Source organism: Hypanus sabinus, chromosome 5, assembly GCF_030144855.1.
Source record: "Hypanus sabinus isolate sHypSab1 chromosome 5, sHypSab1.hap1, whole genome shotgun sequence".
NCBI classification, from domain to species: Eukaryota; Metazoa; Chordata; class Chondrichthyes; order Myliobatiformes; family Dasyatidae; genus Hypanus; species Hypanus sabinus.
In genome coordinates, this window is record NC_082710.1 from 181045719 (window position 1) to 181072094 (window position 26376).

At 44.1% G+C, this 26376-nt stretch overlaps 2 protein-coding genes across 2 annotated transcripts; both read right to left on the reverse strand.

Annotated features, from left to right (window-relative positions):
* Positions 1-7707: 7707 nt before the first annotated feature.
* On the reverse strand, positions 7708-11873 carry LOC132393842 (E3 ubiquitin-protein ligase TRIM39-like). Its single transcript, XM_059969234.1, has 6 exons — positions 11447-11873; positions 11273-11368; positions 10623-10856; positions 9893-9915; positions 9678-9796; positions 7708-8318 (listed from the first exon to the last, which is right to left on the reverse strand). Exons 1-6 carry the CDS (start codon positions 11855-11857, stop codon positions 7786-7788), a joined length of 1416 nt encoding a protein of 471 aa, XP_059825217.1. The 5' UTR covers positions 11858-11873; the 3' UTR covers positions 7708-7785.
* Positions 11874-16855: 4982 nt separating this feature from the next.
* LOC132394849 (nuclear factor 7, brain-like) lies at positions 16856-24927 on the reverse strand. Its single transcript, XM_059971256.1, has 5 exons — positions 24504-24927; positions 24315-24410; positions 24069-24226; positions 19274-19392; positions 16856-17692 (listed from the first exon to the last, which is right to left on the reverse strand). Exons 1-5 carry the CDS (start codon positions 24912-24914, stop codon positions 17148-17150), a joined length of 1329 nt encoding a protein of 442 aa, XP_059827239.1. The 5' UTR covers positions 24915-24927; the 3' UTR covers positions 16856-17147.
* Between the last annotated feature and the right edge of the window lie 1449 nt (positions 24928-26376).

Consider the following 26376-nt stretch of genomic DNA (forward strand, 5'->3'; position numbering starts at 1 on the left):
ACTCTGAAATTCATCAGTTCAAACAGGCATTTAAACAGGGAAATGAACAGGCGGGGAATGGGGGGTCTGGAGTGTTGTAGAATAGAAATACCCAGGGGATCAAGTACATAGTTCCTGAGAGTAGAGACACGGGTAGACAGTGTAGTGACGAAGGGGTCTGGTACGCTGGACTTCATCGATTGGGGATTAAGTACATGAGATGGTTTGTCGTGTTACAGCTGTACAAGACATTGGAGAGACCACACACAGAGTACTGGGTGCAGTTCTGGTCACCGAGCTGTAGAAAGGATGACGTTCAGCTGGAATGTGTGCAGACAAGATTCACAGGAACGTTACCGGGGCTCAAGGGCTTCAGGAGAATCTGGATCGACCTGGACTGTTTTCCTGAAGCAAAGGAGACTGAGGGTTGACATTATTGTGATTGATGAATTCCTGCAGGGCAGTGATTAGGTCGATGGTCACAGTCTTTCACCGGGGAGGGGAGTCTAAACTGGAGGATACAGATTTAAACTCAGACGGTAAAGATCAGCAGGGGACCTGAGCGGCAAATTTTCCACACAGAAGGTGGATGGTGTATTGGAGGGGTCGTGACTGTCACCTGCCGATTACCTGGTCGAAAGACACGCCACCTGCCAATCAAAGTTTGACCCCTCCTCACCCATCAATGCACAACTGACCATTGGCTCCTTTAATTCGCCCTGTACTTGGCAATTGGCCTTTGTAATCAGCTTAACTCGACTGGCACCGAGCCATTGGCTTCCCTGTGAATGACCTGGGCTGGACTCACCAGTCCTGCTGCACTATAAAGGAAGCCACGTGTGCTTGAGCCGCTGTCATTTTTGCTGTCTCCGAGGGACCACCCAGCTGTTGGTGAGTTGTGCATTGAATAGGGTTGGAGTGTGAGTATTGTTCCCGAGCGGAAGAGCAGTGTCTGCACAAGCCGAGGGGGAGGGCGGATATCGTATTGAGTGTGTGTGTGTGAGTGTGTGTGTGAGTGTGAGTGTGTGTGTGTGTTTGTGTTTGTGTTTGTGTTTGTGTTTGTGTTTGTGTTTGTGTTTGTGTGTGTGAGTGTTTGTGTGTGTGTGAGTGTTTGTGTGTGTGAGTGTGTGTGTGTGTGAGTGTTTGTGTGTGTGAGTGTTTGTGTGTGTGAGTGTGTGTGTGTGTGTGTGTGTGTGTGTGTGTGAGTGATTTTCCGATGTTCGTTATTAATTGTCTGGTTGTGTTTTATTGCCAATCCAACTCCTGATGAAGGGTTTCGGCCCGAAATGTTGGCTACTCATTTCTCACGGATGCTGCCTGACCTGCTGAGTTCTTCCAGCGTTGTGCACGTACTGTATTTTGTGTGGATGTGGGTGTTGCTCCTGTTGTCATTTTCCCACGTTTGCCTTCTGCACATAAAATCCCTTACTACGAAGACTGTCTGTCCAGACTCCTTGTCTGTGAGACCTATCGAATCTGTTTCCTCACTCACAACAGTCGGTAAATGGGATGAGCTGTCAGAGGAAATGGTAGACGCTGATAGAACTGAAACATTTTTAAGACATTTGGACAAGTTCTTGATTGAAAATGTTTAGAGGAATGCTGGCCAAATGCTGTCAAATGGAACGTCTGAGGAAGCCACCTTGGTTGTCAGGGACATGTTACGTCGAAGGGCCGGTGTGTGTGCTGTCACCTCCATTAGTCTCATTCGGAAGAGTGGGACCTCACATCAGAGGAGGGCTGTACAGGGGGGAAGTCAGGAAGTTTTCCTGCATCCGTGTTTGAGGAATCCCAGTGTATCCAACACCTCACAATCTTCTGCTGTATCAAGACCCCACATTTCAGTGTCAAAGACATTTTCCTGATTGATTGATTGATTGATTTAATTGATATTTAAACACCTTTTCACCCTCCTGTTTTCGCCTCTATTCATTCCCCGGACCTTTCTATCCTCCCCCTGGTCAGTCTGTACACTGCTCTGAAGAACATCAGAAACTGAAGCAAGGAGGCCATTCAGCCCCTCACACCTGCTCTCCCATTAGACATGATCAATACCACTTCCCTGTGCTCATGCTGTTTCTACAGATTCACTTTCTATCCAAAACCCTATCCACGTCTCTCCTCAACATAGTTGATGTGTAAATGTGCACAGCCCTGTTAGGTTATGAGCTCTATAAATACATTTATTCACCTCTGAACTGTTGTCCCCGCCCTGTGCCTCCTCCTCCTGACACCGCCGTTACCAGAAACACCATCCCTGCATCTACCTGGGGAGCCTAGAGCAAGTTTCAGACTCTCTCTCTCTCTCTCCGCCATACACAAATAAACACAAGGGCTGCACCATTTACATTTCTCCATTGCGTCAATGACCAACACTTCATTTTTCAATCTTTTTGTTGATTTTCAGTAAAAAAAATATACAAATCAGAGGAGAGGTTTAGCAGCAGGTAATGTAAAAGACATATAAACAGCAATAAAGTATATATTGTCAAAATCAAATAGGTATAATATTGCACTGTTATATATACAGTATAATCAAAAACCACAACCCCTCTTAACAAATCGTAAAAAAAATTGGAAAATGTTAATTATATAAAGGAAAAGACCCACTAAACGAAATTGAAATTTAAAAAAAAAGAAAAGAAAAGAAAGATTGGGCAGTCCACGGATCAGGATTTTCCCCAAAGAGAATAAGAAAAAATAAATTAAAAATAAATTAAATCATATGAAAATATCGAATAAAGGGTCGCCAGACTTGCTCAAAATTAAAAGACGTGTCAAACATCCGGCTTCTAATTTTCTCCAAGCTTAGACATAACATAATGGAGGAGAGTCAATAGAAAACAGTAGGCAGATTAGATTCTTTCCAGTATAACAAGATAGCTCTCCTGGCCAGTAAAGTTGAAAAGGCTGTCACACGTTGAGCAGAAGCAGATACTCTACCTACTTCCTCTGGAATAATCCCAAAAATTGCCGTAAGTGAATTGGGTTGAACATCCACATCTACAACTTTAGATAGTTTTCCAGACACATCTCTCCAAAAACTATTTAAGGTTACACAGGACCAAAACTTGTGAGTTAGAGTAGCCACCTCTAGTTTACATCTGTCACAAATAGGGCTTATATTAGGAAATATATGTGCCAATTTATATTTTGACCTATGGGCCCTATGTACTATCTAAAACTGAATTAAGGAATGGCGTTTACAGATAATGGAATAATTAACTAGATAATGAATGTTACTCCATTGATCATCTTAAAATGAATATTGAAGTTCCATTTCCCAAGAGTATTGAACATTATCATTAGGCGACATGCGAGCATTCATTAACTGTTTATAAATCATAGCTATTAATTGTTTTTGAAATGGTTTAAGCTGAAAAACAGCATAAGCCAAATTTGAAGAATAGACCAAAGGATAATTCGGTAAAAAATCACGTAAAAAATTCTTAACCTGTAAGTATCTAAAAAATGTGTGTTTGAGATATCATATTTATCCATTAACTGCGAAAAAGACATTCAACAATCCTGTAAGAACAAATCTAAAAAAGTTTTTATTCCTTAGTTTTCCATATTAAAAAGCCTTATCCAGAGTTGATGGTTAAAAAAATTAGAATAAATATTACTAGAGATTAAAAAATTATTTAATTCAAAAAATCTACGAAACTGAAACCAGATTTTTAAAGTATGTTTAACGATAGGATTGACAGCTTGTCTACCTATTCTGGAGAACAAAAACAGAAGGGAAGCTCCTAATAAAGAAGCTAAAGAATACCCCATTATTGAATCTTCCTCCAAATGCAACCATGGAGGGTGATCCTGGTTGTTTATATCATACATCCAAAAAGTAACATAATGAACATTGATTGCCCAATAATAAAATCTAAAGTTTGGAAGGGCCAGTCCTCTATCTTTTTTTTGATTTTTGCAATATAAGTTTAATCACTCAAGAGCTTCTGTTATTCCAAGCATAAGACAAAATCATAATCAAAAAATGTTTTTGGAACAAGAGAGGGAACTGCTTGAAATATATATCAAAATTTCAGTAAAAAAATTATTCTTATTGCATTAATTTGACCCTTCAATGACATTGACATAGGCGACCATTTAGAAAGCGCTTGTTGTGCATATTCAATTAGAGGGGAGAAATTATACTTCTATAGGTCCTTAAAATTTTTAGTAATTTTGATACTGAGGTAAGCGTAATGGTTGTTAGCAATATTAAAAGGTATTTGAACATAATAATCAGAATAATTATTAATAGGAAATAGTTCACTTTTATGTAATACTAAATACCGTAAATATCGATAGCATTAAAAGACTAGATTTCCTAGGGTTTGAAATGTAATCTAATAAATCATCCGCATATAATGAAACCTTATGTAATTTATCCCCTCTCTTAATACCCTGCACAGAATTAGAATCCCTAAGAGCGATAGCAAGTGGTTCTAAAACCAAATTAAATAATAAATCACTGAGAGGACAACCCTGACGGGTTCCTCTATATAATCTAAAATAAGAGGACTTTTGATTATTAGTTGTAACCGCAGCCACCGGGGTATGGTAAATCAATTTAGTCCAGGAAATAAATCCCGGGCCAAAATTAAACCTCTTCAAAACCTGAAATAAATAAGGCCACTCCACCCTATCAAAGGCTTTCTCTGCATCCAGAGATACAATATATTCAGATTCTTTGATTTTCTTTAATTTTATTAATAAGCACTGACCAACACAGTCTGCCCGAGGATTGTGCTGGAATCCGCCTGCATGTGTTGCCACACTTCCGGCTCCAAAATATCGTGTCCCCGTCTCTCTCACCTTCACTGTACCTCTCCGGGTCGATCCAACCTGATTTCTCTAATGGTCCACTTCCCTTTCCTATCACATTCCTTCTTCTTTATCCCCCTTCCGGACGAAATTACACTGCACTCCCATTTTTTCTTCAATCAGATGCTGGAAGAACTAAACCAAAACAGAAATTACTTGAAACCCACAACAGAGCAGGCAGTGTTTGAATCAATTCCGGGAGAGGTCACCGACGTGGAACGTGAAGCCTGTTCCTCTCTCCACAGATCCTGACCAACCTGCTGTGTTTTTCCAGCATTTCCTGGTTATATACTGTGTCCGTTTTGGATGCTGTTGAGGGGGGTGACCCTGACCCAGGATGACCACAGTGATCGGGTCTCTGGCACTGAGCCTGGTTCTGTGGTGCAGAAGGGAGAGAAGAAGATGAGGAAGGCGGTAGTCAGGGGGATTCCATAATGAGGGGAACAGACAGGAGGCTCTGTCAGCCTGATAGAGATACCCACATGGTGTGTTGCCTCCCAGGTGCCAGGGTACAGGATGTCTCGGATCGGGTGCAGAGTATACTGAACGGAGAGGTTGACCAGCCAGAAGTCTTGGTACACGTTGGTACTAATGACACTGGTAGAAAAAGGGAGGAGGTCCTGAAGAGAGAATTCAGGGAGTTGGGTAGGGAGCTGAAAAGCAGGACCTCCGGGGTAGTAATCTCAGGATTGCTGCCTGTGACAATTGGTAATGAGCACAAGAATAGCTTGAACAGGCATATTAATGTGTGGCTGAGAGACTGGTGTTGCGGGCAGGGTTTCGGATTCCTGGATCACTGGGGGAGGAACGACCTGTTCAAAAAGGACGGGCTACACCTGAAAATCTTTCCTGACTAACCCACTGCAAATTTTTGAGGAAATTTCAAACAGGGTAGGCAAAGGAGATGGAAGATCTGTGGTGTACATGAGGCTGCTTAGCAAGATAAGAGCCCATGGAATTACGGTGAAGTTGCTAGCATGGGTGGAGCATTGGCTGGTGGGCAGAAAACAGTGGGGATAAAGGGATCCTATTCTGTCTGGCTGCTGGTTACCTGTAGAGTTCCACAGCGGTCAATGTTGGGACCATTGCTTTTTACGATGTATGTCAATGATTTGGACTATGGGATCAATGGATTTTTGGCTAAATTTGGCGATGACACAAAGATAGCTGGTGGAGGGGGCAGTGTTGAGGAAACAGAGCCTGCAGAGAGACTTAGATAGTTTAGGGGAATGGGGCAAAGATGCGGCAATTTAAAAATAATGTTGGAAAGTGGTGGAAAAAAATAAATGGGCAGACAAGCATTTAGAAGTGGAGAGAATTCAAAATGCAGAAATGCAAAGGGATTTGGGAGTCCTTGTTGAGTCCAGGTTGAGTCCGAGGTGAAGAAGGCAAATGCAATGTTGACATTCATTTCTAGAGGTGTAGAATACAAGAACAGGGATGCGATGTTGAGGGGTCTATCAGGCACTTATGAGACCACACTTGGAGTATTATGTGCAGTTTTGGGCTCCTTTTTATTTTAGAAATAAAAATAAGTTTATTTTTAAATTTATTTATTTAATAAATAAATTTTAATTATTTATTTTCGAAAATATATACTGACATTGGAGAGGGTTTACGGAATATTCACGTGAAAGATTCCAGGAATGAAAGGGTTACCCATTGAGGAATGTCTGGCAGCTCTTGGGCTGTATTCCCTGGAGTTCAGGAGAATGAGGGGGGATCTCATAGAAAAATTCCAAGTGTTAAAAGGTCTGAACAGATTAGATTTGGCAAAGTTATTTCCCATGGTAGGGGATTCTAGGACAACAGGGCATGACTTCAGGATTGAAGAACGTCCTTTTAGAACTGAAATGCGGAGAATTTACTTCAATCAGATGGTGGTAAATCTGTGGGATTTGTTGCCACGAGCGGCTGTGGAGGCCGAGCTATTAGGTGCATTTCAAGCAGAGAGAGATAGGTTCTTGATTAGCCGGTACATCAAAGGGTATGGGGAGAAGGCAGGGGGTGGAGATGTCTGGAAGAATCTGATAAGCCCATGATTGAAAGGTAGAGAAAACTTGATGGACCTAATGGCCTATTTCTGCTTCGATATCGTCTGGTCTTAAACTGAATATCTGATTCATGTAGAGATCCCAGCTCCATTTGTCTCGTAAATTAGAGGAACGGCTCCTCAAGTCCCACCAGGGTGGCCGGCAACCTGACGGCATCAACATCGATTTCTCAAACTTCTGGTAGTCGCTCCCTCTGTCACTTCTCCTGTTTAATCGTCTCTCTCGTCCTGATCCATCTGCCCCATCACCCTATCTCTTCCCCTTCCTATCCTAACCTCTCTCCATCTGCCCATCACCCACACACACCTCCCCACCTCCCTCCCTTTACTCCGGGCTCCACTTTCTCTTTCTGCCAGATTCCAAAATCTTCAGCCCTTTGTAACTGACACCTCTCACCTCCCAGTTTCTGACTCATTTCCACACTCCACCCCTCCCTGATCTACCTGGATCCACCCATCACCTGCCAGCTCTGTCTCCATCCTTCTCTCCACCATCCTGAACAGCTCATCTTCACTCTGACTTTCAGTCCAGATGAAGGGCCTTGAGCCAAAACGTCAACTGTCCATTTCCCTCCATAGATTTTATCTGACACGCTGGGAGTCTCTGGTGCTTTGTGTGTTATCACCACTACATGTCCCGTGTTACCAAGAGTCACCCTGACCTCCCTCTCCCAGTCAGCACCACCACCGCTTGCCCCAGTTACCCTGTCAGTCCCGGTGGACTTTAGCACCCGGGGGAGCCGGGGAGCTCAGGACCCGCCGCCCGCGGCAGCTGCTGAATCCGCAGTGTTTCTGTTCCGTTGACGGATGCGGTGAACGAGTTAAAATTAATGGATCGATAATTCTCACATTGTCTTTATTTCACTCTCAGCACATTTATATTTACACTGAATTTCACCTGACGCCGGTCCCGGGACCCGACCCGTTTACAGACCCGGAGCCCAACCGGAGCAGATTCTCAGCCATCCGTTTATGTATCCAGTCCAGAAGAAAGGATAAAGTTTCTCCGTGAATTTGTCCCCACTAAAGGTGTGGAGATGGGACTTGGTCTCCGCGTTGTAAAATGAAACTGTCCCGGACTCGTAACTGAGATAAACACCCACCCTCCCGGGGATGGGATCGGCAGGGAGACGGGACACAGGGGAGCTGAGAACTTTCATCTCGTCATTAAACCGCCCGATGATCCAGAATCCGGTCTCCGGACTCGGTGTGAGCCCTCCCTTCCTCTCCACAGACTCTGCGGCGACTCCCAGACACCAGTTCCGATTCCCCGTCACCTCCACCTCCCAGTAATGTCTCCCCGATGTGAATCCCTCAGATCCCACCACACAAGCCCAGTTTGTGAACCTCTTCCCGGTGTCAGGAAGATCCCTCCGGATCCCGGTCCGTCTCACACTCTTCCGATCCTCAGACAACTCGAGCTCCGGATGCCCCGTTTCTTCATCCAGGGTGACAGAGACTGGGGGGAGAAGCAGAGAATTAGAGAGTCCCCGGGGATCGGAAGAGACTCGGGAAGCGCGGCCCCAGGACCGGGGGGAGAGGCCGTTGGGCCGCAGGCACATTCGGGTTGCCGACAGGACCCTTTCCCACAAACCCTCTCCCCACAGCCCCTCATTAGGACAGAGGATGAATTTGCAGAGACTCTGGCAGATATATTTGCTTCACATTTCCCCACAGGTGAGCTGCTGGAAGACTGGAGGGTGGCTCAGGTGCTGCCGTAAGAAGGGCTGGAAGGTCACACCAGGGAACCAGGGGAGTCCAGAACTAGAGGGCAGAGATTGAAGGTGAGAGGGGAAATTTTTTAAGGGATCTGTGGGGCAACTTTCTCTCTGTGAGGGAAGTGGGTACGTGTGGAATTTGCTGCCAAAGGAAGCTGTAGAAAGAGGTAAAATTAAAATAGTATAAATTCAATTTAGACAGGTACAACAATAGGCAATGGTTAGAAGGATATGGGACAAACAGGGGGAAATGTGTCTGTGTCTCTGACAATGTGTCCCACTCCGATGGTGCATTTGGATATTATCAATATATTAATGTATCATTGTGTGTGTGTGTGTGTGTGTGTGTGTGTGTGTGTGTGTGTGTGTGTGTGTGTGTTGTGGTAAATATCAGTGTACACAATGAAGGTGAGTGTGCACATTGAACTATTTGGATGTTACATTGTGTCTTCACATGTCCAGTGTGTGTTGACAATGTGTGACACGTGTGTGAATTGTTCAAATAGAAACCATTCACTGTGTCTGAAGAGAATAGTTTCCAGGTTACTGAGGGGACTAACAATGTGCAATGCTGAGGCTCTGACTACAATCTGCTCAGCCTTCTTGTGAATGTGTGTGAGGGAGATTTGCCAGACCAGTTATGCTGTGTCCACCAGTGTTAAAGCTGGTTGGTGTGTCCGGGCTCAGTCTCAATGTGGTGGTTTGATCACAACAGTGAGACTGGCGAGTCCAGCAGGGGGCAGAGCTGAGTCAATCAGACTGCGGTCATGGACAGGTCAGACAGGGGGAGGGGCTCGAAGGACTGGTGTATTATTCTGACAATCCCTGTCACCGCAGTGATACCAGATTTTATCCTCTTTAATGTCATTAATGGAATATTAATTCCAGAGCTACCATGTCAGGATTCAAACCCGTGCATTGGCTTGTTTGTCCAGTGCAAATGGGAACAGGATGCAGTGATTCCCCTAACAGACCAGAGAATTGTTTGTATATTGCCCCTGGTTTGGTGTGTTCAAGGGTCTGACATCTCCAGCTGACCATGTGGCAGTGATGCCTCCCGGCAGGTGGGGTTGGTGCCGGAATGAATCTGTATGTTTTACCTCGCTTGATGCCGTCAAACGGTTCTCCCAATGCTATGTCGAACAAATAGGGGTGATAGAATTTTTCAACCAGTAGGGCACCGTCTGTCACTGACAATGTCTGGTCTTCCTCACTAATCCTGTAAATATCATACAGCTGGTTATAAACTGAGCATCAGTGATATTTGAACTATTTTACAAATCCATACAGAGTTTCAGTAAAGACCATGTCCTACCTCCTCTTCCGACGAGCTTCCTCCTGAAATAAATCAAACACAGATCTCAATTGACTGAGATTGACCGTCGGCATCCGAACAGCAGGAATCTGAGACAAGTTATTACAAGCTGCTGAAAATTCCAACTTCACTCTCTCAAACTGAAAAGAATGGAGAAAGAGGGGAACAATGGGAGAAAGTACAAGGAGTGTTTATGAAATTTATACCAAAACTGAGAGGATGGAAATGCAAGAGAGACTGGACAGGTTGTGTATTTTTTATCTGCATACGATGTCAGGGAGGATCAGATGGAGGAATTTAACTTTCTGAATGGATTTGATGGGGTCGGAGTTGAGAAAATATTTCTGCTTGTGTGAGACCAAAAGTCAAAGATAAAGCATCATTTGGTTGTTAATAAATCCCACAAGAAATGTGGTGAAGAGAATATCAGAAACACACTCACAGCCTGTGACTGCAACTGGGTGTTACTCTGAGTCTCAGGGGATATTATACGTGGGAATCACAGAAACGACCACCAGCTCAGTGCTCTGATCAGAGTAACTCATTCCCGAGAAGGTTGCAGACTGTCCTGTAATGTACAGATGTTGTGGGAGGCCGGTTTGGGACAACAACAACTGTGAACAGTCAGGATGTCCACATGGTGGAAATCAGTTTTCAACTACAGTATTTATGATAAAATACATCATTTTGTGTCTGGGCACTTTTACAGAAGCAAACTGAAATCTCTCACCATGAGGAATGTGATATTTTCTTGTTGATCCATCTGTTCCTGTAACTTTGAGATTTCTTCCTGGATGGAATTTAAATTCTCTTGAATCTCTCGAAGATTTTTTTCCATTGGATTCAGAATCCTCTCCTCTTCTTCTCTGAGATCTCGGAGTGCACGCTGCTCTTTCTCAGTGAGAACCCGGCGCAGTTCATCAAAATGGGATGTGATCTGGGACTGAAGGCTGTGTGACTGTTCCTGTCAATGAAAGGAGAGGCTAGTTTACTATTTGAGGCTGTTTTTTGTATTTCCTTCTAACATGGAAGGTAACCATTCAGCCCATTAAAGTCTATGCTGGTTCTCAGAACAATCCCCTCCATCACATTCCCCCACGTCTCCCTGAAACATATACTCCGTCTCTGACCCACTAACCCCGACCTGAATCACAGACCACCCAACGTCAGAAGGTTAATTACAGTCGCCAATTTACCGTTCAACCATGCAATGTCGGCTAAAGGAAGGTACTGGTTTCAGGGAGAACATGTAAACTCCACGCAGACAGCTCCAGGGGTTAGGATCGGTCCCAGGTTACTGGAGCTGCGATACTCTGCTATTCTGCATTAAAGGGAACAAAACTACACAGCGAATTTGTAAATTCTTCCCAGGAGCCTCACCCGAACTCCAGAAATCTTCTCTTTCTGTTGTTGCTCCATCTCCTCGAAGTCTCTTTTCTTTTTAGTGAAAGAGTCTAAGGAAGATTTAACTCGACCCTGGGAAACAGAGAGTAAAGGCATTAGACCAAAATATGCACCTAAGTAAACAGCTGATCAAAACCTGGTTAGTTTTACCTTGTAGATTTCAGCGGCTTCGTTAACCGGCATGAAGTTGTGAGACTTCAGTTCCCGCGCAGTCGCACAGATCAGGCAGATCAGTGTCTCGTCCGTCTCACAAAACAGCTTCAGTTCTTCCCCATGTTTCTCGCAGTGAAGTTTACTTTCCTTCCCTTTCAGATTCAGGTTTAGTTTTCGAGCTTTCTCAGACAGATTTGCTAAAGCCCGACTGGCCCTGAGGGTGCGGTCCGCAAACTCCTCTCTACATTCCGGGCAGGAGTTTCTCTCCTCCCTTTCCCAACACCGTGTGATACAGGAGCGGCAGAAGTGGTGACCACACTTCAGTATAACCGGATCGGTGAAGAAATCCAGGCAGATGGGACAAATTACCTCCTCGGTTAAACTCTCGACCTGTCCTTTCGAAGCCATGTTAACTCCTGGTACTTCCTGGCTCAAGGTCCATTCACTTTCGGGGAGCTGCTGAACGCCTGCGGTACCGCGGCTGTCCACTAGGGGCGCTGCAGTCTCGGGAATGAATGTTCCTTTTCAGTGAAGCAGGAATCGTGTTCATTTCCACAGCAGCGATCAGAAACACATTAAACATAGATAAAGCCGGAGAGAGGAGCTTGGTTCAGTCTACGGCAGAACTGAAGAGACAAATCCTGAAAAGAGATATACAAGGGACTGTAAATGCAAGAGTCTGGAAGGAACTAAGCGGTTCAGACAGCATTTGTGGAGAAAAATAGACAGAAGGTATTCCGGGTTGAGACAGTCCAGGTGAAGGATCGCAAACTGAATTGTCGATTGTCCATTTCTCTGTACAGAAGCTGCCTGACCCTCGGTGTTCCTCAATAAGCTCGTTTTGTTTAGCTCGAGGACTGAAGATAGTAAGACCGAGGTGTAACGACGGTGATTAATGTAAATTGAGAGCAACAATTAAATCAGTTAATGCTATGGAACACGGGATGTGCAGAGAATCTGCTGTGAGGAGGGTGATGCTGTGGCGATGACAAAGATGTGGCTGCAGGAATCACCACAGGACTGGACATTGCACGTCACAGTGTTGAAAACATTCAACTCCTGATTTCCATTTCCCTGCTTGACCCGGCCCGGCTCCAAAGATCCGGTCTCACTTGTTCTGAACAGGGTCCACGTGTGGAAATCATTCCGCCCCCCCCCCCCACCCCCGTCTTCTAAACCCCGTCAGCCCCAGAGAGCAGGGGCACTGGGCTGGAATCTCCACTCACAAACACAAGAGAACATAGAATACAAAATAGTACAGCACATTACAGGCCCTTCAGCCCACAATGTTGCGCCGACCCTCAAACCCTGCCTTCCATATAACCCCCCACCTTAAATTCCTCCATATACCTGTCTAGAAGTCTCTTAAACTTCACTAGTGTATCTGCCTCCACCACTGACTCAGGCAGTGCAGTCCACGCACCAACCACTCTCTGAGTGAAAAACCTTTCTGTAATATCCCCCCTGAATTTCCCTCCCCTTACCTTAAAGCCATGTCCTCTTGTACTGAGCAGTGGTGCCCTGGGGAAGAGGCGCTGGCTGTCTACTCTGTCTATTCCTCTTTAATATCTTGTACACCTCTATCATGTCTCCTGCATCCTCCTTCTCTACAAAGAGTAAAGCCCTAGTTCCCTTAATCTCTGATCATAATCCATACTCTCTAAACCAGGCAGCATCCTGGTAAATCTCCTCGGTACCTTTTCCAATGCTTCCACATCCTTCCTATACTGAGGCAACCAGAACAGGACACAGTACTCCAAGTGTGGCCTAAATAGAGTTTTATCGAGCTGCATCATTACATCGCGACTCTTAAACTCTATCCCTCGGCTTGTGAAAGCTAACACCCCATAAGCTTTCTTAACTACCCTATCCTATCTACCCTATCTACCTGTGAGGCAACTTTCAGGGATTTGTGGACATGTACCCCCAGATCCCTCTGCTCCTCCACCCTGCCAAGTATCCTGCCATTTACTTTGTACTCTAAGAGATTCATCAGATGCTGGTATTCCAGAGCAACACACACAATATCCTGGAGGAACTCAGCCGGTCAGGCAGCATATGGAGAGGAATAAACAGCGTTGAAGGGTCTCGGTCTGAAACGACGACTGTTATCCTCTCCACAGCTGCTGCCTGACCCCCTGAGTTCGTCCAGTATTTTGAGTGTGTTGCTCTTCAATCTCCACGTCGCTGAGTCTGACAGTCTTCATCAGGCAGCTTCCACAACAGCAGCTCGAGGGACAGGGACTGGGGGTTGGGTTGTGGGTGTGGGGACCAGTCTCCCACTTAAATACCGTTCAGATGGAACAGCACAGAAAGAACCTGCCAGACAGCAGTGGTGAGTTTCGGGAACAAGTCAGTTTATTCAGACCCGGTTACAGTGAACATTGGGGAACACTTCAAGTGTGATCTCAAAGATACTCCACTGAGTCAATGATCTTACGGGTTCCTGTTATACAATGGTGACATGAGGATTTCACAAAAAATCATCAGAAACCTACATTTCTCTGTAATATTTGGCCTTTGATTATTTCTATGTGGTGTCTCACTATCTCACTGACAGTCATTTCCCAATGCTCTCTGTAATTCACTGTTTTCATTTCTGACCGTTTTCCTGCCGTGACTCTCCTTATCTGATGATAAACTCTCCTGCCGTGGTCTGCAATCCGACCTCCACCTGTTTACCTTTGATCCAGTGAGCTTCACCTTGCTGACTGAACACGTCCCCAGTGTAATCACTGACCTGACTGTCATATCGACACCTCTCAGTCACCTTCTCCCTTGGCCTAACTACTACAACTTCCCAAACAATAAGACAGCTAGTTTGAATATTTCACAATTTTCCCAATTCTCATGATTCCCAGAGATTCCTTCCTCAGACATCACTGCCTGACACTGTGTGGTGTGATTGTCACTTGCCACCTATCAGCCCAGGCCTGGATATTGTCCGGGTCTTGCTGCATTTGTGCTGTGGGCTGCTTCATTACCTGAGGGGTGGCAGATGGTGCTGAACATTGTGTCGTCATCAGTGACCATCCCGACCTCTGACCTTACGATGGACAGAAGGTCGTTGAGGAAGCAGCTGAGGGTGTTTGGGCCGAGGACTCTGTCCTGAGGAGTTCCTGCAGAGATGTCCTGTGGCTGAGATGATCGGCTCCAAACACCACAACCATCTTCTTTGTGCCGGGGATGACACACAGATTCCCACTGATTCCCCCATTATTCCTTCACTTGCACTATTTATTTTATAATTCATAGTGATGTTATGTCTCTGCACTGCACTACTGCTCAAAGCAACACATTTCACATCATATAAACAGAGATAATTAACCCGATTCTGACTCTGTTTCCGCAGATCTGGAGTTTTTATACCAGGTTGCTCTTTCAGTCCATGCAGTGATCTTATGCTCCATTGGATCAGTTTGCCTGCATAAACAATCGGAGTAGTGTGTTTCTGTGAACACTCTGACAGTAAACCAAGTTCGTGCAAGGAGTCATACATTAGAGCTCAGTCCAATAGAAACTGTTCTGAAGAGGGTCTGTTGAACAGACCTTCACAGGGTTTTCTGTCACTCCCAGATCTTGATTTATCCTTCATTGCTTTTTCAAAATAAAAACACAGTGCTTCATCATTTTGCCATACTGCTGAAACTGTTCGAAATGAGCTAGCTATCTACCTGGTGCCCAGAACACAGACTATTTTGCAAATGTGTTGTTCTACTTGAGAGACACATTCAGACAGTTCCTTTTGATTTAGAGGTGATCTACTGTAAACAGAGTACAATTTGTCCATTAAATGATTGGAAATTATTTATTCCATGAACTTCTCTCTCTGAATCGCCTACTGCAAGTTCTAATCTGTGATTAAGACAGGGCCAAATTATCACATCAGCGTAATGTTCCTTGAGAATTGTAGCAACACTAGATTTGACACCAAGCATTACACTCACCCCATCACTAGCAAATGCTACAGGGTTCTGTTTCAAGTAAGAGTCATCAAACCCATGGTTATTGAGACAGTTCAATAGTTTCAGCTTTCTGATCAGGCTGTTCAATTAGATCTAAAAACACAAAATGGGGATCACCTTCCTTATCACATTCACATTTCAAATAAACTATTAGGACAGTCTCAATGCTCAGGCTTGCTGATTCATCAATGAGAACAGAAAATTTGCTGGCAAATTTGCTTTTTCATATTAATGGCTCTGCGATTAATTATCTCTGTAGCACCAGTGTGGGAATGCAGTCCCATTCCAATGTCAATGCCATTTTTACTGAAGCTCCAATAAGACAAAGTGATCAGAGTATGGTCTGTCATTCTGAGCTAAATAATATGCAGGATGAAAAATTTCAACCTCTTTCTTTCTGCTTTATTGTGCGAATGCTCGATTTGTTCTTACCGACCTTACGGCCCACTTCCGCAAGCGACATGCCAATTTAAAAAATATCAGAGCCTGGACAGACACCAACTTACTGCCCTCTACTGTGCCTATTGTCTTGTTTATTATTTATTGTAATGCCTGCACTGTCTTGTGCACTTTACGCAGTCCTGGGTAGGTCTGTAGTCTCGTGTAGTTTTTGTATTGTTTCATGCAGCACCATGGTCCTGAAAACGTTGTTTCGTGTTTACTGTGTACTGTACCAGCAGTTATGGTTGAAATGACAATAAAAAATGACTTGACTTGACTTAAAGCAGAAAATAACACAAATCTTAAAACAACACACACAAAATGTTGGTGGAACACAGCAGGCCAGGCAGCATCTAAAGGGAGAAGCACTGTCGACGTTTGCCAGTGATATTAAACTCGATTCTACTTCTCAAATGCCCCTAATGTATCTGCATCCACAACCACCCTTAGCAGGGTGTTCCCACCCCCACCACTCTCTGTGTGAAATAAAACGACTTACCTCTGACATCCTCCCATCCTTTCCTCATAATAATGCTCCCTCATATTATCCGTTTTTGCTCTGGGGAAAGAAATCTCTGTTTATTCACTCTAACTTCCTGAACTTCTATCAAGTCAGCTCCCGTCCTCAAGGAGCAAAGCTCCAGCTCGGTCACCCTCTCGTCCTAAGGCAAGTCCTCTAACCCAGACATCATCCTGTTAAATGTCCACTGCACCCTTTCTAAAGTTCCGATGTCTTCCCTAGAATGAGGCAACCGGAACTGAACAGAATACTCCCAATGAGATATAACCAGTGTGTTATAGACTTGCAAATTCCCTCGCCGCTTTTGAACTCAATCCCCGACTAATGAAGACTAACACACCTTACACCTTCTTAACAACCGTCAACAATTTTGTGCAAACAATGGATGTGAAAACAAAGAAAGGTTTAAGACATTTTTATTTCCGTTTATCGCCATGCCACCCGTTGACTAAACGAAAGACTCGGAAGACATGAGGAAGATGAGTCGGGGATCACGGGACTCTCCGCACGCAGCTATTGCGGAATTCGCGGACATGTCGATTATTTCCAAGTGCGAAGGATGCAGATAACACGTTAAAATCAGCAGAGCTACGGCATAAATTCAGTCATTCGATCAAGGCTGATGCAATTCTTCCAGTCATCTTCGGACCCTTTTCAGACTCACAGTACAGTCTTTGGGGATTAAATGGAGCCTGTTCAGCGCAGCTTCCGTCCCACAGCCGATGCGTTGCGCTCCTCACGCCAGTCCCAGGACCACGCCGTTTTCCCGATCCTAATCGTAATGGCAGCAGATTCTCAGCCAGTGCTTTTCATCCAGAGTCCAAAAGAAAGGATACAGTTTCTCCGTGAATTTATTCCCAGTGAAGGTGTGGAGATGGGACTTGGTCTCTGTGTTGTAAAATGAGATTGTCCCGGACTCGTAGCTGAGATAAACTCCCACCCTCCCGGGGATGGGATCGGCAGGGAGACGGGAGACAGGGGAGGTGAATGCATAAAAACTGACAGCACTTCGCCCAATGGCCCAGACGCCAAATTTCGGTTTTAGTTTGATTTCTTTCTTCCTCTCCACAGACTCTGCAGCGACACCCAGCCCCCATCTCTGACTGCTCGCCACCTCCACCTCCCAGTAGTGTCTCCCCGATGTGAGTCCCTCCGATCCCAGCACACAAGGCTGAGCAGTGAACTTCTTCCGGTCATTCAGAAAACCGAACAGACTCTGTCTGTTTACCGGCTCGTATTGGGACAATCTGACCCGCTTCCGATCCTCAGACACCTCAAGCTCCTGAGAGGCTGTTTCAACATCCAGGGTGACAGAGACTGGGGAGAGAAGCAGAGAATTTGTTACTTACCGGTGACCCAGTGGACAGCAAGGCAGCGCGGCCCCAGAACCGGAGGAGGTACTTGGGGGAAGGGATCTACCACAGATTTATCATTGTAGTCGACATAACCGAGGCAGCAATGCGCTATGCAGGGTCGTTCATGTCTTGATATCATATGTATATGTAAATACCACATATTAAATACTATATAGTATATCTATATTAAATATGTATGTGTGTGTGTTTTAAATAGAATAGAAATTATATCTAAAGAATATGCACAGAAATGTGGGATACTTGTAAGCTTGAAGTCGACAGAAGAATGCGACAGATTTGTGGATAGTGGGGGGGGGGTGACAATAAAAACAATGTGTAGAACAGTTGGAAACGGGAGTCGAGAAATGGCAGGTGGAGCTCAATGTATGAGTTGTGGCAATCTGGCAGGTGACGCACAAAAGGCCAGTACACAGTGCATAGCTGAACGCTTCCCTCTCAATCCAATATTATCTATATTATATAATATATAGACGTACTATATAACTACATGTACGTCGATGATCTGGGCTATGGAATTAATGGATTTGTGGCTAAATTTGCCGATGATACAAAGATAGGTGGAGGAGCGGGTAGTGTTGAGAAAGCAGAGCGCCTGCAGAGAGACTTATATAGTTTAGGGGAACAGGCAAAGAAGTGACGAATGAAATACAACATAGTGTATGGTCATGCACTTTGGTGGAAGCAATAAATGGGCAGATTATTATTTAGATGGGGAGAGAATTCAAAATGCAGAGATGCAAAGGGACTTGGGAGTCCTAGTGCAGGATACCCTAAAGGTTAACCTCCAGGTTGAGTCGGTTGTGAAGAAGGCAAATGCAATGTTGGCATTCATTTCTAGAGGTATAGCATATAAGAGCAGGGATGTGATGTTGAGGCTCTATAAGGCACTCATGAAACCACACTTGGAGTACTGTGTGCAGTTTTGTGCTCCTTATTTTAGAAAGGATATACTGTCATTGCAGAGGGTTTAGAGAAGATTCAAAACAACGATTCCAGGAATGAAAGGGTTACAGTATGAGGAACATCTGGCAGCTCTTGGGCTGTATTCTCTGGAGTTCAGGAGAATGAGGGGGGATTTCATAGAAACATTCCGAATATTAAAATGTCTGAACTGTTTAGATATTGCAAAGTTATATTTCATGATACAGGAGTCCAGGTCAAGAAGGCTCAACTTCAGGTTTGAAGGACATCCATTTAGAACAGAGATGCGGAGAAGTTACTTTAGTCAGAGGGTGGTAAATCTATGGAATTTGTTGCCACGAGTGGCTGTGGAGGCCAAATCATTGGGTGTATTTAAGACAGGTGTTTGATTAGTCAGGGCATCAAAGGGTATGGGGAGAAGGCAGGCGAGTGGGGATAACTGGAAGAATTGGATCAGCCATGACTGAATGGTGGAGTAGACTCAATGGGCCGAATGGCCTACTTCTGCTCCTATATCTTATGGTCTTATCTTACATCCTTTACATCAAATAATAATTAAATATCTCTAAAGCATCTCAGAAGGAAGATGTTTATGCTTCACCTCTCTTTACGCTGCCATACGTTTCTTGCAGCACCTCGCTCAACAAATAGGGATGGTCCAATTTTCCGACATCAAGGACACTGTCTGCTACTGACAATGCAGAATCATCATCACTAATCCTGCATAGTATAAACATGAAGTAAAGATTAAATTCAACACTAAACATTTTCTGAGCTATGTTCTAAATGGTGTCGAGAATTTCAGTGGATAATGTCTCACCTGCTTTTTCAATTAAATTCTTCCTGAAATATTGAAAAACAAAAATTTAACTTGATTGACCATACAGATCCTGACAGCAGAGAGTAAGCCAAATTGTTACCTTTCTCTGTCATTCCTAACCCTCACTGTCACTTGGACACATATAAACTGAGCATTCCTTAAACGGAGCAACACTGCACCATCCCATGTACCATCAATCCTCAAGCCAAACTAGTTATGGATTCCTGCTAATATTTTTAAAACAGATTGTCAGAATCAGAATCAGATTTATTATCACCGGCACGTGACATGAAATTTGTTAACATAGCAGTAGCAGTTCAATGCAACACATAATCTATCAGGGAAAAATAATAATAATAATAAGAAGAAGAAATTAAATTAAATAATTATAATAAATAAACAAGTAAATATATTATGTATATTGAATAGATTCTTTAAAAACATGCAAAAATAAAAATACTCTGTTTTAAAAAAAAGTGAGGTAGTGTCCGAAGAGTCAATGTTCATTTCAGAATCAGATGGCAGAGGGGAAGAAGCTGTTCCTGAATCGCTGAGTGTGTGTCTTCAGGCTTCTGTACCTCCCATCTGATGGTGACAGTGAGAAAAGGGCATGCCTGGGTGCTGGAGGTCCAGAATAATGGACGCTGTCTTTCTGAGACATCGCTCCCTAATGATGTGCTGTGTACTTTGTAGGCTCGTTTCCAATGTGGAGCTGACAAGTTTTACAACCTTCTGCAGCTTCTTTCAGTCCTGTGTAGTAGCCCCTCTATACCAGACAGTGATGCAGCCTGTCAGAATGCTCCCCACGGTACGACTATAGAAGTACCTCTGCAATCTCCACTAGTTCCATGCACACTTCTCCACTGTGGCACTTGATTGGTCCTATTTTCTCACATCTTATCCTTTTGCTCTTTACATACTTGTAGAATGCCTTGAGATTTTCCTTAATCCTGCCTGCCAAGGCCTTCTCATGGCCCTTTCTGGCTCTCCTAATTTCATTCTTAAGCTCCCCTTATAATCTTCTAGATCTCTATCATTACCTTGTTTTTGAACCTTTCGTAAGCTTTTCTTTTCTACTTGACTAGATTTTCAACAGCTTTTGTACCCTACCATCCCTTTCCTGTCTGATTGGAATGTACCTATGCAGAACGCCACGTAAATATCCTCTGAACATTTCCCACATTTCTTCTGTACATTTCCTTGAGAACTGTTGGGAACATAAATCTGTTCCCAATTTATGTTTCCAAGTTCCTGCCTGATAGCTTCGTATTTCCCCTTACCCCACTTAAACATTTCCATAACTTATCTGTTCCTATCCTTCTCCAATGCTATGGTAAAGGAAATAGAATTGTGATCACTATCTCCGAAATGTTCTCCTACTGAGAGACCTGACACCTGACAGGTTCATTTCCCAATACCAGTTCAAGTACATCTCTCCTCTTGTAGGCTTATCTACATATTGTGTCAGGAAACCTTCCTGAACACACCTAACAAACTCCATCCCATCTAAACCCCTTGCTCCACGGAGATGCCAAACAATATTTGGGATATTAAAATCTCCTACCATGACAACCCTGTTATTATTACACCTTTCCAGAATCTGTCTGCCTATCTGCTCCTCGATGTCCCTGTTACTATTGGGTGGTCTCTAAAAAAACACCCAGTAGAGTTATTGATCCCTTCCTGTTCCTAACTTCCATCCACAGAGACTCCGTAGACAATCCCTCCATGACTTCCCCTTTTGCAGCCATGACACTATCTCTGCTCCGCAGAGCCACACCCCAACCTCTTTTGCCTCCCGCCCTGTCCTTTCTGAAACATCTATAGCCTGACACTCTAAGTAACCAGTCCTGCCCCCGAACTATCCAAGTCTTGGTAACGGCCACACATTCATCCTGACAAATTTATGGATGCCTAATGTTCTGTGTGTAATGTGAGACTGTAGGTACCGTGTTTTGCACCTGGGCGCAGAGAAATGCAGATTCATTGAAGGACAGTTTAACTTGAACTTGCAGTGCGAGGGATGTTAATGCTAATTCTGCCATATCTGAGTGGAATTATCTTGCAAGTAAGTTTGAACAAGCTGTGGACACTGCTTGAATCCGATGAAAATGATGTTCAGAGGAAGAGGTCTAAGCTATGAATGTATTTCGTAAAGTGGATTTTGGAGAAAATATCTCTACTGCTAAAATCAGAACTCTTTAAAAAGATTTATGGATGTGCATATGGAAATAGGAAGGAAAAGTTGATGTTTCTCCCTCGGGAGAAACATACTTTATTATTGTGCAACAATGATGCACAAAGTAATAAAACAGAGACTCTTGTATAATAATGTATGTTCGTTCTCCTTGTCGCACAGAGACGTTATATACACTAATTGCTTTTGGCAGGAAAGATTTTCTGTAAAGATCCTTGTGACAGTGGAGCTGAATGAGTCTGGTTGCAGGGGGGCTCCGCTGCTTATTCAGTCGGTCATGGAGAGGATGTGCCAGATTGTCCATCATGGGCCCACAATTTGTTTAGTGATCTCCTCTCTAACACTAACTCAGAAGCTGAAGAAAACTGAGAAGATAAAGGTAAATTTAAGCTGAATAAACACGGAAGGGATCATGAAAAACACACAAAATGCCGGAGGAACAGCGGAACTGCTGAAGGGTCTCGGCCCGAGATGTCGACTATTTACTCCTTTCTATAGATGCTGCCTGGCCTGCTGAGTTCCTCCAGCACTTTGTGTGCATTGCTTGGATTTCCGGCTTCTGCAGCTTTTCTCTTGGTGGTGATGAAATTCATGACTTTGCTAATCAGTGCAGTGAGTCGAGAGAGAGGACTCTTATGCTGAGAGGACAGATGGTCTGAGTTGTAGAATGGATCCTAATTCTCTGAAGAACATAATTGAAAAGCAAATAGCACGAATTGCACCGAAAGGGAAACCAAAGGTTGATGTGAACCGGAAGTAGATCTTAAATAATTTGTGTCACACAATGCAAATCAACGAGAGATAACAGTCACAGACACTCCACTCGAGGATCGGTGATGGGTCCACAGTTGTTCTCATCTGTGATAATAACCTGGATGATGATAATGTGGTAAACTAAATCAGCACATTTGCAGATGAAAAATGATAATGGGGTCATAGTGGACAGCAAGGAGAGACAATGAACCATCCAGGGTGATCTAGACCAGTTGGTAAAATGGGCTGAAATGCGAAATACTTAACGGGAACTTGAGGAGCAACTTCTTCGCTCAGACAATGTTACCGAGCTGCCAGCGGAGGTGGGGGAATGTCTGTTCTATTGCAGCAATTAAGAGGAATTTTGATTAGTACATGATAGGACGGGTATGAATGGGCTATGTTTCAGATCTGGCTCCAAGAGACTAGGCAGAATAGCAGATCTGCACAGACTGACGCTGAAGAAATAAAATGATTGCAGCAGGACTTAGACAAATTGGAAGAATGGGCAAAAAATCTGGCAGATGGAATACAGTGTTGGGAAATGTATGATGATGTATTTGATAAAAGAAATAATATTACAGATTATTATGTATATCTGGAGAAAATTCAAACCTCATATGTGCAAAGGGACTTAGGAGCCCTCGTGCAAGACTCCCAGAAAGTTTATTTACAGGTTGAGTCTGTGGTAAAGGAGCACATAATGTTGGCTTTTATTTCAAGAGGAACAGGATGTAAAAGAAATAAATAATGCTGAGCATTTGTAAGACACTAGACAGGCCAAACTTGGCGTATTGGCAACAGTTTTGGGCCCCATATCTCAGAAAGGATGTGTTGTCATTGGTCGGAGTCCAGAGGCGGTTCACGAGGATGATTCCGCGGATGAAGGGGTTAATATATGAGGAGCGTTTGGCAGCTTTGAGCCTGGACTCACTGGAATCTCCATGAAACCTACCAAATGTTGAAGGGCCTAGATAAGCTGAATGTGGAGTGGATGTTTCCTATGCTGGGGGTAACCAGAACTAGAGGGCACAGCCTCAAAACTGAGGGGAGACCTTTGAGAACAGAGGTGAGGAGGAATCTTGTTAGTCTGAGAGCGGTGAATCTGTGGAATGCTCTGGGAGGCCAAGTCCGTGGTCATATTTAAAGATGATGTTGATAGTGTCCCGATTAGTCAGGACATCAAAGGATATGGGGAAAAGGCAGTTGCATGGGTTTGAATGGGATCCGGAATCAGCCTGATGGAATGGCGAAGGAAACTCCATCGGCTGAATGCCCAATTCTACTATGTCTTATGGTCTCCTGGACTAGATGGGGCTAAGGGCTTGACTCTATTCTGTAGTGTTCACGGGCCCCCCACGCTAGGTCCATACACAGCATGTTGAAAGCAAACTAGTCGGCAAAACTGCTGACCGGGCTCGACCTAAAGCAGGCACTTCTGTTTTTCCCGAGACATGCTGCTTCATCCGCTGAGTTGCTCCGACTTCTTTTTTCCACTGAATTGTTGAGAAAAGCGACGTTCATTTCAAAGTAATAATCAAATTCTCACCTTCAGCAACTTCATAGTATCTTCTTGATCTATCCGTTCCCTCAGATTTGAGAGTTCAAACCTGAATAGTGTTTAACCTCTCTTGAATCTGGCGAAGATTTTTCTCCATTTGATTCAGAATCCTCGCCTGGTCTTCCCTGACATCTCGGAGTAAGCGCTGCTCTTTCTCGGTGAGAACCCGGTGCAGTTCAGCAAACAGGGATTTGATGTGCGACTCAAGTCTGTGTGACTGTTCCTGTCAGATGAAAGTTAAGAGATAATATTATCGACCGTGAAAGGGGCTCAGTTATATAATTTTATAAAATTAAAACCCGAGACCTCACTTGAATGACAAAAATCTTCTCCGTCTGTTGCTGCTCTAATTCTTCCATTGCTGATTTCCTTCTTTTTAGAGATTCTAATGTAGAGTTCATCTGATCCTAGGATTAAGTTTGGGAATAATTTAATAAAGTAATTAGGCTGTTAAAACGAAAGAACGATTAACAAGGTGACCAGTCTGTGTTTTCTTTTACCTTGCATACTTCAACAGCTTCTTGAATCGACAGGAGGCGGTGCTCTCTGTGTTCCAGCTTGGCCACGCAAATCACACAGATCGGTTTGTTGTCAGTTTCACAAAACAGCTTCAGTTCTTCCTCATGTTCCTCGCAGTGAAGTTTACTTGTCTTCTCTTCCCGATTCAGATTTAGCTTTCGAGCTTTTTCGGAGAGACTTCCTAAGGCCCAATTGTCCCTGGCACTAGCGTCCGCAAACTTCGCTCTACAGTCCGGACAAGTGCCTTTCGCCGCGCCTTCCAAATACAGTGAGATGCAGGAGCGACAGAAGTTGTGTCCGCACTCCAATATTACCGGATTGCTGAAGAAATCCAGGCAAATGGAACAAATTACGTCCTCCGTTAAACTTTCGATTTGGTCTTTCGAAGCCATCTTAATTTGTGGCACTCCCTGATCAAAAATCCCTTCAGTATCAGGCGGACTGAACTCCAGCAGTACCGTAATTATCCATTGGGGTTGTTATAAAACCTATTAGGCGAATGCAGCCTCAAATAACATGAATTTGCTGTAAGTATTCGGCGTTATCGAAAAGCCTAGACAAAGGACGGGGAAAGGATGCTTCCTATAATGGAGAGTGAGCAGAATGCCCGTTTAGAACAGAAATAATGAAGATTTTCTTAAGCCAGAGGGTGGGAATTCTGTGAAGTTCGTTGCCACAGATGGCTGTGGAGCCCTTTGCAGCCACCTTGTTCTCACTCAAGTCGACACCATCTCTACCGTCCACTTCACTACCTTACTGACCCTGAACCGTCGGGCTCTTGAACCGAAGGCGATAACTTCCCTCACCCCGTCACTGAACAGTTCCCACAAACCATGGACACGCTGTCAAGGACTGTTCATCCCATGTTCTCGTTGTTTACTGCTTATTTATACACAGTTATTATTATAATTGAATAAATTTTGTAAAGTTGTTTGTTGCACGATGTTTTCCCGTTTTGTTTTGTGGTGTCTTTCGCTTGTGTTTCTTTTTATTTACTCTGAATGCCCGCAAGAACATGAAGTACGGGGTTTTGTAGCGTGACATACATGTACTTTGATAATAGAATTTACTTTGAACTTTTGTCACGATGCCAGTAAAATGTCGTCACTATATACCTACGGATTCCTGTAATTTCACGAATGAACTTTGTCCACCACGTTTCCTTCAAACTCCACTGCATTTTCCCCACATTTTGATCTCCTCAATATTTTTTCCACTTCCAGTGTGGACAGGACTTCATCTTACGCCTGCGTAGGCTGCAGATCCAACTGTAAATTCAACATTCATTGTTTTATTTGCGTTGTCTGCAAGATCATTTCTGATTTCATCCCTTCCTCTTTCTTCCTGCACCTCCCCCACTCTACAACTCATCGTTACCTCCCCCTTCCAATCAGCACCACCAGCACTTGTGTCAGACATACACAGTACTCTGGTCTCCGGCAAACCGCAGAGCTTCTCATGAGCTCTCTCTGTCACTCCCCACGTTTTACTGCACCGTAAATCTTGTTTCATTTCCAACCTCTCCCAGAGCCGATGAAGGGTTATTGACATGAAGTGCTAACCTTGTTCTCAGACCACAGATCATTTCTGACCTGCAAATCAGCTCTAGTCTCTTCTGTTGTTAGGAAAATAGAAGAGCAGAGGCCCTTGGGCCCAATATATTGTATCACCTGTTAACCTACTCCAAGATCCAATGGATCCCGCCACCAAGCACATCTTACCCTTACCTGCACTGTCTGCTTTCCGCATGACCTCCTTGTCTATTTGTCCCTCTATGTTGTCACCAATGACATAGGTAGAACAAGGACAGAGGTTCTACTGAGGGAATTTCAGCAGCTAGGGGCTAAATTGAAA